A 16,066-nucleotide genomic window follows, 5' to 3' on the forward strand; every position below is an offset into this window, starting at 1 on the left:
GTGTAAACAGTCCATCATTTTATTTTTATTTTTCATATCATTTGTCAGTAATTTGTACAATGATGTTCTTCTGATTTACTTTACTTATTGCATCAAATTTAGACAAGATGTAATGTGGGACATGAATGATTATAACTAGTGTTATTACTGTCAATACACCCGGCCTGCATAACGCGTGTTACTTTACACCTTAAACATAGAAATAGGAATTGCAGTTTGTATAAATTATTTGAAATGTTTTTTTTTTTTTCTCGTGAGGAATTCTGTGCCTATGAAAACAGAACATTGAACAACAAATCAAAGATTAAAATACAATAAGAATCAACTCCATGAAACTATTGAAAATCTCCTTGGGAGATTAAGAAAACACTTTGACAGACCTGTTACAACTTTTAAGTATAGTAACGGTGAACTTTCAAATTAGATATAGGATGCTACCCAACGAAGTGTTTGTCACCACGAATAAGTCAGACTGAGTCCAATATGACGGTGACCTGGTGCTCGGGATGGTGCTTGGCAAAAGGCTACTACTACGCAGGTTTACACGACGGCGAAGAGTGCCACTGCGGCTGCTTCATGCTCTGCGATGAAGTCGACGCTGGGACATGGTGCGGGGTGCCCTGTTCCGGCAACTCGTTTGAATTCTGCGGCGGACATCAGGCCTTGAATATATACTCAGGTATATAATCTTTTCCCCAGCAGAGGGTGTTTACAATGCTTCGGCAGAATTATCGGCTACAATTCGACAAATTTCAGACAGAGTGTACAATGTAGAGATGAGGAAGGTTCTCTGAGGTTCGTGTTTTTGCACGATGTGTGCTTGTCGTGGGCCTATAAATAGAGACAAAAGATGTGATGATGTCAAACTCTTCTTTTACAAGGTACTAAAGGAGTAAAGTCAAACTGTGTCATGTTACAGCTTCAAAGAAAAGAAACGTAAAATGTTTAATCAGTGTTCCAAGACATAGCAAAATTGTCTGTAAGAATAAACCAAATGGAATATTGTCTAGCCCATTTCTTCGTGATGCTCTTACGAAGTTGTTTTCTCAAGTCTCAGCTTCAGAGAAGAGCAGCGCAAGAGAAAAATTGATGTCTATTAGAAACATATCAATAGTAATGATTGGAAAAAAAGTTCCTGTTTTGCTTTTTGAAAGTAAACCTGATTGCAGTAATACATGTATATCGTTTTTAAGCGCTCCCACGAAGTCAAGTTTTCTCAAGTCTCAGCTAGAAAAAAAAGTGCTACAGAATGCAAACTCATTGTGTTATATATAAACGCGTGAGATTTCACGTATTGGCTCCATGAAGAAATGAAGAAACAAACTGGTAAAGCACGAGTTAATTCGACTCAAAATTTTGGCAGTCTGTCTAGGAATGCCCGCTCTACGTGTTCATTTATATATATATATATATATATGTATATATATATATATATATATATATATATATATATATATATGTGTGTGTGTGTGTGTGTGTGTGTAAGTGTTTATTTGTTTATTTGTTCTTTATTATGTTTGAAAGCACTCACTTTTTTCTTGTCTTGATGATTTTCCCTTCACCTCCACTTGAAAGACAATATTGCCAACTGTATTGATCCTATACCTGATTGGTTACTGATTCCTCACCAGATTTGCCATGAGCTCGACCCTCGTCATTTTGTTTCTAAACTATTAGATTGTCACGAAAGGCAATTATTTTTACATGTGACCTTAAATCGACCAAAAACGTCATGAGTGAGTTGCTTCGTGACCTTGTTTAAGGTATTGTTTACCATCGGAAGCAGTGATTAAACATGTTGCAGGCATCGCATTTGATGCATATGTCTGGTCAGTTCTATCGAAAAAACATCCTACCAAGAAGTTCGAATGAAGACAAAAATTAAAAAGGAAGTATCACCATTTTTCTTAATAACTGCAGACGGTATATTCTAGAAATATTTTTATTATCTCTCATGTTTACATGTTCTTTATCTAACAAAAACTTACCATTAGCTATACTGATTAACATTTTCTCACAACACTGTCCCTAACACTCATTTTAGAACCATTTTGAAATACTAAAGCTGGGTTTTGTATCATCATATGGTAAAAATGCCTTAAATGTTGGTCAATTAATGAAAACAAAAATGAAATGACACATATGAGCTTTACCATTACATATCATGTATAACCCACGATATATTTATGGTGATTCCCGACTACGTTGTTTTTATGTATCTTCCTAGCGAAATATATCGAATTGATTGTGTGTTCCTGTTTTTCTTTTTTGTAATCTTAAAATGACTGCTGATTGTCATGATAATTAATGTTTATATTTTTAAATTCAATCACTTTCGCAGTATCTCCTGAAATGACTCCGGCTACAGTTTACATGCCATCAGGTACTTTCTCGATTATTTACTCAAAGTTTCCTCAAGCTTATGACATCTAATTTTCAGACATGTGTCCATTCGTCAGTGTTTTGTTTTGTTTTTTGTTTGTTTGTTTGTTTTTGTTTGTTTGTTTATTACTTTTCGTAATGTTTCTTTTCGCGCTTCGGATGATCTTTTTTCAGTAGATAATCGCGTAACATTTTAGTATGAAAAACATATACAGTGTCACTTCTCTCATATTAATACATCAATGAAAGACTCTGAAATGTAATAATTCTGATTCGATATTTGCATTAATTGTATCTTTTTTCCCTTCTACACCTTTGAAAAACATATATGTCTTGGATAAAGGACCAAATGTGTAATGATAACTTTGATATAGTCTTGAAATTTGTATACACGCGCCTAATCGTTACATGTAATAAGTATGCTTTGTGTCTTTATTACAATTAAGACATTTCTGTTGTTGTTTTCTTTAACTTTTGTTTACACTTAGAAGACAAGTGACTGTTCTCTCGTTTATTTAAAAGTAGTAGGAAGAATAGACATCAAAGTATTGAAATTATGTGCTCGTACGTATACGAAAACCACAGAAATGAATAAGATAAATTCCATCGCTTTTTAATTTAACGACACTTCCATCTTCGTTCCAGACGAAGAATGCAGGGTCAAGCCGTGCTTATGTCCGGAAACACCTCTGTATACCTTTTCACCCGAGATGTCCAACGATGAAAAACTCGCAGTTATAATGCAGGTATAATTGAACGAAAGAAGAATGTCTTTGTCAGGTATGTAGAGTTAAAAAAAAAATTAAATAAGAGTAAGGAGTGAAAACAGAATCTAAAGAATATTTCATTTATTGGAAAATACTGTAAACCTAAAACGTTGATTAACATTGTCAGTTTTACAGTGCGTATCAAAAAAAAAAGTTAATCCAACTTTGGAGGGCTACTATTTCATAATTATCAACTATTGAGAGCAACTGTTAGCTGTGAGGAAAGGGGAACTCTTCTTCTTTTCATTGATACCTATTTATGTTGATAGATATCGTGCATGACTGAGCACATGGACTTTAGAGACAACAATGACAAATTTCACCTTTTCCAAATTTGCGTGTTATTGTGAAGGAACAATGCATGTCTCACTGCATGGATGAGATCTGTCAATGAAAGAGGCCAAAGAGGCCAGCCTATACGAATGCAGATTTGTGTTAGGGTTTGTGTTTAGGGTTTTTCCTAACCTTTTATGGTTCATAACCTTTAAGATGGCCACCTGTTGGATAACTAAAGTCATTCCCACAGAGGCAAACCGACACAATCCATTTTTCTCTGTTCATATTCAACACATAGCTCGCAGCGACAGACCATGTCTTAGATGTGAAGAGAGAAAAATGGAAAATGGATAATTTAGCCTTTATGGGAATTACCCAGTTTTCAACAACGTGGCCATGTTGAAGGCTATGAATCATAAATGGTTAGAAGAAACCCTAAACACGAACCTGCAGTCATGCAGGCTGGCCTGATGATTCGACCACCTCCATTGACAGATCCCATCCATGCAGTGAGATATGCATTGTTCCTTCACAGTAACATGCAAACTTGGAAAACGTGGAATTTGCCATTGTTGTCTTTAAAGTTCATGTGCTCAGTCATGCATGACATTTTGTCAACATAAATAGGTATCAATGGAAAGAGGAAGAGTTCCCCTTTCCTCTCAACCAACATTGCACTCTCCATAGCCGACGATTATACAATAATATAGCCCTCCAAAATTGGATGACTTTTTTTTTTTGATACGCACTGTACAAAACTTTTCTTTCTACCCAGTAATTGTCCTATTATGTGTAAGCATATTTTACAACTACTGCTGCTTCTGGATCTCTCCCATTTTCTCTTTCAATTCATTGTTTTGTTTTATTTTTCTTCTCGTTTTCTTTGGTTATGCAAAGGCAACTGGACAGTATCCAACCTTTATTCACTTTGTTCTCGGCACAAAAAAGATTGCCATCAAAAGTCTTTGATGTGCGTGTAACCACACTGACCTAAGTCATTAATTTCTTTCAGTCGCTTTCAGTTTTCATACTAGCTTTGTATTTGACGGTAAGCCAGTTGTTCGCGTGATATCGAATGGGGAGTGCTGGACGCTTTTTACCCGTGGGGTATATCATAACTATTGATGCAACTTTTTAAAGATATCGTGTTCATGATTAATTGGTTTATTAACAAGACACAAGACCTACAGGGAAAAGTTTGTGTGTCCTTGATGCTCGGTATTACATTCGATTCGATTGCATGCTTTGCTGCTGACGTTGATTATCTACACAATGTCTCCCTAAAAATGGATCCACAGTTATATAATATGATATATGATTTACACACAAGTTCCCTGTTTTGTCTTTTACACAGACCGACATTACAGCATTTAATTTGCACGACATTATCTCAGATGTTATTGAACTCGTGGAACAGGATGTTTCATCTCAAGGGATAGCTGCAACCGCGCATGTCCTAGAAAATGTGGCGGCCCTTCAGTCTCAAACTCCCGAGGTATTATCAATGGTTATTTCTTTTCAAAACATTCTAATATAAGTCCATTGCAAGAGCAGAATAAAACCTTTGCAGTGGTGACTCGTTTTTTTTTTCATTAAAAAAGATTTCTTTTTATTTGTGAGTCAACCATAATGTCATATATTCTGCGTTTTGTTTTGTTTTTTTACAAATTTAATAACAAAATCTTAAATTGACAAAAAAAAAATTAAACTCTTCAAGATTAATGAAGCGGCTTGTTCACGGAGCAGGAGAAGCAGATCAAACATTTTATAGTTGCAATACAACTTCAGCATATGCAAGTGAATTTCATTGGAGACCTACTCTTGAATGTAACTGTAAATTAAATGAATGCTGATTAGGGTATTATGAATAAATTGAAGTCAACAGTTACATTGTACAGTGTCTTTAAGCATATCCTTCCTCCACAAAAAAAAAGAGTGATCGTTGGCGTATGTACACGTGATATAATCATTTCATGATTGCATAATGTGGTTATGGTGTCACTGCAGACATTCTTTCAAGTTTAGGTTCTATTCAGTCCTATTATATATAAATAATTATATCATTTCAAAATAAGCATTCATTGACTAGCTTTTTATATTGTAATATCACTACGAGACTATGCACGGGGAATCATATTTATGCTAATACAAATATATCTCATGCATATCATCCGTCATGTTTAATATGCTAAACTCAGTGATAAATCGTTTATAATGAAACATTCCTTTATACATAGGCCTATGTACTGATCAGCTCTCGAGCGATTTTCTTGCTCTGTCTCACTTGACATTGAAAAGTTATCAAACATAATTGTAATCTATAAACAATTTCAAAATGTGATCAAGTGTGTTAATTTAACAATTCACTCCCTTAGTCTGTTTGTATGCGCGTGCGCACTTTCCGACGATACTGCAATTTTCATGTTGCTATTGTTCTCGAACAATGTCATTGTCACATACTTGATCGCTACATATTCTTTGTATCTGTAGTGAATATAGTGACACAAAGAGAAGTTCACAAAAGATATCTTACTTTCATCTTTTTGAACTCGTTACTACATTCAATTTGCAAGGAAAGCTCAAACTTTATCATTGTATGCACTAGTTTAAAATTTTGTTAGTCAGTCCATTTTCTTCCACTGTACTTACATTTTTCTTTCCGTAGGTTACAGCAGGTGTCGTGAAGATCATTGATAGTCTCATAAACGTCGATAAAGACGAACTCGTGGACGCCCAGAGAGAAAATGGTTCTACCTCCAGAGCGATGAAGACGCTCGAAGACCAGCTTTGCATCGTCAATTTGACGAGTGGTGATGGTACCTTCAAAGCCGTCAGGCCGAATGTAGCGGTTCAGGTAAAGTAACAGAAGTTCTCGTTCAACCTCATACCCTATCCTAATAAAAAAAGAAAGAAAGATAGAACATTGGGAGCAAGATTCCTTTTTTTTCTACTTTATTTTTGTGGCATAATATACTATGAAAACAAGTTATAGTGAGCTAGGACTCGGGGCATTGTCTGTCAAAGCGTGACGCAAGTACAGCAAAGTCATGGTCAGATACGCCGCGAGTTTGTTAATTATATTACATCGCTATTGTCACTGTCATTATCATTTTGCCCAAGTTCCTCAAGTAGAGATTGGCGTTGGCAAAAAGGAACCAACGAGAATACAGTTTCCGTTTTTAGTTTCATTTTGATTTTCTTTCTATCTCTCTCTCTCTCTCTCTCTCTCTATGTACATACACAGCAACAACAACAAAAACCTTTTTTTCAAGTTCATACTTCTCATAATAGAATATACGTCCAAAGACTATTTTTTAATGCCATGTTAAAGGTAATCTAATTGGCATTTAAACAGGTTTGTCGATAAAAGGAAAACTTTCCTCGTATTTAAAGTGAACACATTCCTTTTTCTCATCAGAGGCACAACAGTAAATATTGCAAAATATGCAAATATTGCAAATATTGCAATATTGCAAGAAACACAAATTAATTTCCAAAAATCAGTCTGCGATCTCTATAATTGTCTTTGTAGCCTCCAAAGCTAAAGAAAGTCGTATAACCATGGAGGAAAAAGAAGAATCTTATGTCAAATCCAAATTTAACCTACATTAGTAAAGATGAAATAATAACACAATGGTAGAAATTTGAAATGTTATTTAATGTCAACCCATATCCTCCTATTGAGTTATACTTTGTAAACGCCATTTGTACCGAGCCACTGCAGACACATATTTGCACTCAAAGCATTTTCAAGTTCACATTTCTTTCAAAGGCACTAAAAGGAGAGTTGACAACATTATGAGACAAAAGAAAGAGCATAAAATTGCCTTTATTATGATCTAAGTTTCCATGCATGTTGATCCATCAGAAGAATTTACCAGGTGACAGAGGTCAGACATGATTTATGAAAATATGAATAATAAATATCATATTTGATATTTATTCATATATCAAAAAAATTGTCTTCCTTTGCATGTAGATTTGGATATCATTTTCAAAATATTCAAAACAAAAGCTTTACAGTTCAGGAGAAATGATATCAATTTGTGACCAAAATATCACACAAATACATGCAAACAAATGTCATAATTAAAAATGCAAAAATGACGTCAAAATGACGTTAAAATGACGTTAAAAATGACGTTAAAAATGACGTTAAAAATGACGTCATTTCAGCGGCAAGCTCGACTACGGAATTTTCCGTACTTCGGTGATTGCAGCGTTCGCGGCTTCTACGGGAAACCCCGTAGATCGGCGGATATGGGTTAAGAAAACTGAAAAAAAGTAATTTACTCTTTTTTTCTAATTTGTTCTTAAATTCATAAATTCAAAGGATGAAGTAAAGCCGATCTGCCCAATTCATCACCTACATGACTTATTCCGTATGTCATTTAAAGATTGGGTTAACAGAAAATCCCTTCATGCGTAAAATTGTCATTTGTATTAACCTACCAGGTTAACGCCAATTTATGGTCTACGACACGGCAATTTTCTTCCAAAAATTCTATGAAAAATATGTATTGGAAATTTTTTGTTGTTGTTGAGTATATGAATAACCTACATAAAATCATGTATCTATGATGATTTAATTACTTATTTTAATCAGTTTTTTTATACAGTACAGAGGATTACAAACGCTCGTTTTTGTTTAAATTCATGTTAAATATGTATGTCATAATTGGGTGTGTTATTTAAGCTATTTCTTCTGTGTTCTTTCTTTGTTCATTATCCGTGTGTCTTTTCTCAGGTGCAGAAAGCTCCTCTTGAGTCGTTGGCTGCTGGAATGAAATTTGTGGCTCTGAGCACAAACAGCAGCGCTAACCTCGCCGTCGACGATATCGTTGTCCTCGAAGACACGAGCCAGGTCAACGAGACCTTGAAATCCGATGTTGAGAACGCCATCAGCATTCGCATTGAGCCTCTTGAATCCGCCAATCTGTCGTCGGTTGACTATCCTGCGTCCGAACATTGCCGGGTCGTCTTTTCGGTCATGAAGTCTACAATGTTTGGCGCGTCCAGTCTGGAGAAGGACGATGAATCTCTTACGGAATCTGTCATCCCAAACACCCACATTATTTCAATCACCATCAAGGATACGTGGGAGAGAAATTTTACTACTTATGTCAGAAGTGTTTTTAAACGACTTCAGGTTGGTTGGTTAGTTGGTTGGTTGGTCTTATTTCCCATCATAAAAAAAAATACAAATGATATGACTTTACAAATATGCAGAGATTACAGAAATACAATGTGAAAGAAGCATACACAAATATGAGAAAAATAATATTGAAAAAAAAAGAGTATGAGTATACAGACAGACAACCAAAACAATAAGACCAAAGACAGGGTAATAGATTAGATAGAGTAAAACGGCTGGAAAACCCATGTTCAGCGACACTACTGTAGAGTCAGTGGTTGTCCATGAGGACCATAAGAAGAAGAAGAAAAGATAGACGGGAGGAAGGGAGGGGTTCGTATCGTCTTGTAATAACAATAACAAATTTCAAGATAATCTTCTTATTTTAGTGAAAGATCCTTATTCAAATCATAATAATCATTAATTAAACAATATCGATTTATATAGAAAAAAAAAATCTTTGCATAATTCATGGAAAAAAACTAACACACCGCTGAGTCTTATATTATGCTAATTCTTTTTAAAAATCGCTTAAATATAACAATTAAATCTAACAATTGTTGTTACGAACACAAATAGGAAGACTATTATGCAACTTTATACTTCTATAAAAAATGTGCGTTTACAACAGCTATTTATTCGAGGTTTTGGTAAAGGAAGATTAATGTATCGAAAATCAAAGGGTTTATAGATTATGATATGTTTTCTTACAAATATCTGTTCAAACTGGGTGTTAGATTATTTTAACTCAAAAGGGGGGTTCACACGTACACCAATTAGCGGGGTACAAATCTCGGGATTTGCATCGCGATCGTCATCCAGAGTTTTTTGCACGTGTGGACAGAAAAAAAAAAAAAAAAAAAAAACGAAAATTAGCGGGATAAGCATCGCGATGCTAATCCCAAGAAATCTTGCGCTGGTTCATCAATTAGCGGGATAATTGGCCCCGCGCTGGTACGTGTGAACGGTCGGGATTAGAATCTCGTGTTTTATATCCCATCATGCAATGCGCACATCACAACAGCGAGGCCTCAGGCCTCAAGTCTGTGAAGAGGTCCTTCACCTCTTTGGCGCACCAAAACAACAGCGCACGAACCACACTACTGTCGCGTAAAAGACAATGGGCGAAGGAAAGTGCACACAGGCAGTGGGCGCAGAAGGGCTCTGCGTGACCAAGTTTGCAGGCTTTGCTGTTATGTCTATCGGCAATTTAATAGCGGGATAATTCGGTACGTGTAGACGCTCGCCAAATTAGCGGGATACCGATCGCGATCGCTATCCCGCTAATTTGGTTCGTGTGGACGCTCGCAAAAAAACCCTAGATATGGATCGCGATCGTCATCCCGCTATTTTGTACGTGTGAACCCGGCTATAATGTGCCACGTTCGAACGTCTGGCTCAGTCGACGGCGTGCCAACTTTGCATATTCTGCTCAACAAACAAAGCCGACAAAACCGATCGATTAAAATCGCTAATCCCGCGGTACAATCAAAGCGTTTCTCGCGCTTTTGTTCCTCTCACATACGGCTTGCATTCTATTTGGTGATTGACTATCAAGAGGTGTTCCCAACTAGATTTGCGTGTACATTCTGAGATTTTGTCACTATTTTATGTGCAAAAGTCATGCCTTTACAGTAATGTAGCAACTGGTTATGCAAAAGAAATATTGAAAATAGAAATGTTATACATTGTATAATTATGGAAGCAAAGTTTGGCATTCCTCTTTAACTTTGCTCACTATAATGTCCGGCTTAATAGAAATTTGTAGATGTTATACAAATTGGAAAAACAGAATTCTTTCTCAAAGCATGACTATACCTTCGTGTCTCAGAATAATGTGGCACACAGGGGGTTTTCACCATGGCACATAAAGAGTTAAACTTTAATTATCATATTTGAAAGTGATGAATTTGACGAGATTTTAAAATTTCCCACTGTAATGTTTCATACATGGTTGTTACAGAAAAAATAGAATGTGGCTTGGTTTTTAAGATGATTCTTTCCGCTCTATTTTGAAGTTTCTGCATTTGGTCAAGAAGTTGCTACGTGATGATTGAAATATAATATTTTCATAAAATAACCGTTCATCTTTTGAAGTCCCACAAAAGATGATAAATTACAGTTATAACAGACTCTTGACAAGCTTTTTTATAATTGTTAGACCCTCGTTAGGACCGAATACATTATTAGAGTTAAACTCTTAGGACGCATGGAGAAATCAGTCAGAGCATGCGACGTCTCGTGTATTTTACTTGAGCTCCTTTAATCTGCAACTCAGATCAAGACTGACTGTCATATACCAAGTGGTGATACAAAACGGACATCCAAGTCTCCAGTCTGAGTCAGCTTTAGTGGAGCTACTTATGAAGACTGACTCTGGTGACCAATTATTATGGTTGAATGTGGTCTGGCTTGGGGCCGAATGTACTTGGGGGTGATGTACTTTAGGGACGGGTCTCCTCGTTGGTAAGAGGAAGACAGGACCACGGATAAAAACAATATTCTCATTAAAAGTGTTGGCCCATAGGAGCTACCGTACCAAACTATCAATATACGAATTTGCTTGGGACTCTGGGATTAACCATTAACACGATATTTATTTGCTATTGTCTTTTAGGACTGGATTATGACTTTATCACATTATTTTGTGTCACGAAACGGAAATTCTACTTACCCTAAGAAAGCCTGAAATCCTTCACAATCAATTATCTGTTTATAACTACTTGATTTTCTACTATGTATTTATTGTAATTTATACGACATTACAGGAAGGCGGAAAGGGGACAAACATATCAGACCCAGTGTGTGTCTTCTGGGACTTTAATGCGGCCGATGGACGCGGGAATTGGTCTGACTTTGGGTGCGAGCTGGTATCGGCCAATGATGACTCGATACTCATCTGCGAATGCAACCACACCACAAACTTCGCCGTCATCATGGCAAGCTGAATGTTTGCACGAGTCTTCATTGTTTAAAACACACACTGTTTAACCCCGTATAGGAAATCCTACGAAATATGGGTGTAACTAACAATAGAGCTAATGATTGTTGTTGGATTTTTTTTAAATCTGAATACATTTTTTTTTCTTTTTTAAAGAAGAGATTAGTCTGCGTGTGAGTGTATTTGATAAATTAGTGAAGTAATAGATTTTTAGAGTTTCTCGAGTTTGACGAGAGAGAGAGAGAGAGAAAAGAATATAGAAAATGTATATTGAACATAAAAACACGTGATTTGAAATAAATTAAAACAAAGATTAGCATGTGTAATACAATCTTGCGTAGCGCAGCAATACAAATATGTTAACATATTGAACCTAACTCTTCTTCTTGAAATTTTTAAGTATACGTATAACAGGGATGTATTCACCCATCAAATTTGATATAAGAGTTAAGAAATAGAGCTGACAATAGAGAACTGAAGTTGTTTAAGATCATAATGAATTGCCACGTTAAATAGAATACTGGCATCAACAAGAACATTGTTAATTAAATACTTTGAATAGTTTCAATAAAAAGTCATTTCTGTCCAGTTTTGTTTTCAGGACATCATTAGCAAAACGAAGACTTGATTATATAATCTCTGGCTATCAATCATCTTGGAATCTCTTCAACTCTGATTTTGCAGAATTTCCGTAGGAGGGAGAATTCTACTAGAGTACCCAGTGAAATCAAAGTGGACATTGTGTTAAGTTACGTCGGATGTGCTCTCTCTGTAACAAGCCTGGTTTTGACTATGATCATCTATGGATTTTCCCCGTAAGTTTAATGTAAAAAAAAAAAAAAGAGTTCGAAGTTCCCTGTTTCTATCAATAAATCTGCCCCTGATACACATCACGATGGTTTGCCAAGTGTTTATCGCTTGACAGCCATTTACATTATAACTTTCGCATGGTAGTGTGTTGGGAATACATAATCTATGTATCACAATCCTCGTCTATGAATCACATAACAAGCCACCATATCAAACACCACTGTTTTCAACAAATCAGCATAATTTCCATGACTTTGTGCAAAAAGTAAGTCATTTTTTTCACGATTATACACGTCTGGTAAGGGGAAATACGTATTTGTGACGTCTATTCAGTCGATTAATACATAGGCGAATTTAGTTGAAGTAGGGGACCTGCTGTTGTTTTAGTGATCACCCTTTTCAACAGTTCATGACCATAGCGCCCCGTTTATCTTTTCATTTGTTAACAATCAATGCAGCGGTAAATTCTATTGTCATATCTGAAATCATAATACTAAATATTTTACAGAGTTTCTGACATTAGGGGACGAAAGTGTAGAATCATGTTGTGTGACGTTTAACATAGAGTAGAGATAGATCTAGTAATGTTCCAATTTTCGCTTAGTTGTTATTATTTATAGAGGTTGCTTGGTTTATATGTGACCGTGCATCACAAAACGAACAACAAGTCGTACCCCTTGTTTTCACGTGAGGACTAAAAAAAAAAAAAAAAAAGAAAAAGCACTTGAAATTGGTCAACTGAGTCATTCTTGAGTTTTTCATATTTCCTGAAAGACCTATCCTTCTTCTACATCATTCTTTAGTTTGGGATCATAACATGAATTGGAAAGTGCGTTTTCAGCAATTTTTTATCCAACCCTTTTTTGGAGGAGAATAGAATCAACAGGTATGTTTAAGCGTCCCGTTTTCATTTCTTGAAATCCTTTACACACTCTTCACTTTCAAGTCTAATAACTTTTGAAAAGATAACTCTACTGCTTTGAAAGCTGTCATTAATCATGGGTAGAATGTCGTAATAGAACGTGCTTAATTTCAGCTTAATCTGATAATCCCTTCATTGTTGTTGCTCCGGTGCTTACATCCTGTGTGTTGTCTCTTTCATCGCACAGCGAGCACGGCTTGGAAAAGATTAAGCTCTTAAATAGACCCTGTACTTCATAGCCTCTATTCTCAGTTCGCACTTTCCCAGAGTGTGCACTTTCTTTATAGTATTTAGATAAGTTTGGAGAATCGTTTTGAGAGTCCATTTTATATTGAATTACACGTCGTTTTAAAGCTACAGTTTAGAGTCTGCTCTTTAAGAATCTGTCCTCAACTAAAAATCCATGTCTGGCGACTTTTTGATTGTTTTGTGATGCAGGTCACTACGGGTATATTTTTACGTCTGTTTTGTTAAAAAAAAAACAATCAGTCAAAGATAGGATATTATTGTACAAACCTATTCAAGTTCCTTTGTACTAATTTTCCCCCGTAGAAAACTGCGGCAAAAACAACCAAACCAGATTTTGCTGAGTATTTCCGCTTCACTTCTCTTCCTCTACCTTACCTTCTTCGTCGTCGCGACCCTGTACGAGATCGACCAGGTCACCTCGTTCTGGTCGTGCATTTTGGCGGCAGCGCTGCTTCACTACTTCGTCCTAACCAGCCTAACCTGGATGGGCGTTGAGGGCGTTAATATGTACCTCCTCTTCGTGCGTGTGATCAACTTCGAAATTCCTCGGTTCATGATGAAAGCTTCTTTGATTGCTTGGGGTATGTCGTACTTGCATTATCAAACAACATCGAGAGTCTCTCTCTCTCTTCCCATCTTGTCTCTCTGTCTCTCATTTACTTCCCCTTCTCTCCTTTGATGTCTAGGCGTTGTGTATTTTTAATATTTCTGTATAAGTTTGTGTTGAGCACAAGTTTATAAGCGTTCATTTCGGCGTTAATTTTTGTTTTGTTTTTTCAGTCTATATATTATGTGGTTCCTCAAAGCACAAACTGTAACTGAAAATCTCATATAGATTCGATCTGTTTGTTTTCATATTTCTCTATGAAAAGATACCATACCAAAATAAGAAAATAAAACGGTTCGTACGTGTAGACATTCGCAAGGGTGACTGAACGAATGTATCTATCTGTCTATTATTATCATTGTTGGGTAAAGGGGTGGAGGAGGTTGTGACTGGGAAAGAAAGAAAAAAAAAACCAAATACCTGAATACATGTATGTATATTTTTCGCCCACAGGAGTTCCAGCTTTGGTGGTAATCACTACTGGCGCCGTTGCCCGACGCGACTATGTGGCTAAAGACGTGTGAGTGTCTTTTATGTTCTCCCTACTAACAGGTGAAACAAACTTTACAAAGAAACAAACAAACTATGTGACCCCTGGTTTAACAAAAGGGAAGTAAGTTGATGTAATATTGATGAATGATAAGTGGACAAAATGATATGAGCACCCTATTCTCTAATGTATATAATGTTAGTTTCAGTCTTACCAAAAGAAGCAATCATAATATCCTAATAGCGTTTTCCGGTCACACGATCACATCACAGTATTGACGATGCTTTAATGTTACTCTACATTTCAAGATAACTAAACACTTTTTTGTTGTAAAAATACGTCAGTTCTAGAACTTTTCATTTCTAATCAAGAAACTGGAACACCATGCTTAAAGTCATAACAGCTTATTTATGATTGAACAAAAACAAATTAGCTGAATAATCGTTTGTCTTTGATGGAAAACAGAAAGAGATATATCAATCATAGTCTTCTGATTGTCCTGATTACTTTTTTTTTTCTGTTTGATTTTTGTTTATGACAGTTGTGTGTTGGCCAAGTCGTACATGATTGGCAGTTTGCTGGTCCCGGTTGGCATTATCATGCTCGTGAATCTCGTTATATTCATCATTGTCATCGCGCGCCTTAGTCAAACCATGGCAGCGAAAACAGCCAACCGAGAGAAAGCCTTACGCGAGCAGGTGCGGCGGGTCCAGAACGCCGTTTGTCTCTTCCTACTCATGGGCCTGACCTGGTCCTTCGGATTTCTCCTTCTCATCGAGGCTTTCAACCGCGTCTTCCAAATCATCTTCATCACCCTCAATTCGTTCCAGGGATTCTTGATTTTCCTCCTCTACTGTCTCCGTCAACCTACCGTCAGGGAAACGTTGGGGGCGTGTTGTGTCTGCTGGTCTCACCGATTTTCTCCGTCGGCCAGAAGCCAGGGACGCACCAGCGAATGGGGCGATTCACACGGCAACGTCACTCGGGATACGAGCACACTGGGCATGTCTTCTCGCCGTCACTAGGCAACAGTTGAAAGCGCATGGAATATCTTTCCAGTCAGCACGACAGCTATCATACGTGAACTTGGTGAAGGAAAAGATGTTCACCTTCCTCTAATTCGATGGGTAGAGATGTACAAAGTAAAAAAAATACATAATTTTGTTGAACCTTTTTTAGTCTTTTGGACTGAATTTGGGGTTTTTAGTGCAGGATTTTGTGTATGCCTTCAAACGAGAGACTTTAAGCTGCAATATGGTATAATCATTCTTTAAAGAAATATTGTTCATAAATTCTCAACTTGCTTATACTGGTCTTTTTTTAAAGGGGGTGCCCTCTGTATGGCTTTTACATGATTGTTTTTGATTTCTTGATGTAATGATTGTTGTCGAAAATTTACATTTAACAGTGAATATATGCAAGATTATTACAATATGTCATATCCTATCGTCACTTCTGAAGTGTAAACATAACACTACAGCCATTACA

At 36.4% G+C, this 16,066-nt stretch overlaps 1 protein-coding gene across 1 annotated transcript; it reads left to right on the top strand.

The window, feature by feature from the left end:
* Positions 1 to 576: 576 nt before the first annotated feature.
* LOC139716050 (adhesion G-protein coupled receptor G6-like) lies at positions 577 to 15,634 on the top strand. The gene is made up of 11 exons (XM_071627606.1): positions 577 to 679; positions 2,342 to 2,383; positions 3,028 to 3,128; positions 4,780 to 4,920; positions 6,091 to 6,279; positions 8,173 to 8,574; positions 11,328 to 11,498; positions 12,185 to 12,315; positions 13,785 to 14,062; positions 14,542 to 14,608; positions 15,120 to 15,634. The coding sequence occupies exons 1-11, from the start codon at positions 577 to 579 to the stop codon at positions 15,601 to 15,603; spliced, it is 2,109 nt and encodes a 702-aa protein (XP_071483707.1). The 3' UTR covers positions 15,604 to 15,634.
* Positions 15,635 to 16,066: the final 432 nt, after the last annotated feature.

This window comes from Diadema antillarum, unplaced genomic scaffold (assembly GCF_040938485.1).
Source record: "Diadema antillarum isolate AM-2024a unplaced genomic scaffold, OU_Dant_1.0 scf00000006, whole genome shotgun sequence".
In the NCBI taxonomy this organism is placed as follows: domain Eukaryota; kingdom Metazoa; phylum Echinodermata; class Echinoidea; order Diadematoida; family Diadematidae; genus Diadema; species Diadema antillarum.

Bases quoted from the DNA above. Each gene is read 5' to 3' on its own strand.
- LOC139716050 (XM_071627606.1), top strand. From the start codon at position 577: ATGCTCTGCGATGAAGTCGACGCTGGGACATGGTGCGGGGTGCCCTGT. The intron at 6,280-8,172 runs GTAAAGTAACAG...GTCTTTTCTCAG, and splicing joins GGCCGAATGTAGCGGTTCAG to GTGCAGAAAGCTCCTCTTGA. The intron at 8,575-11,327 runs GTTGGTTGGTTA...ACGACATTACAG, and splicing joins GTGTTTTTAAACGACTTCAG to GAAGGCGGAAAGGGGACAAA.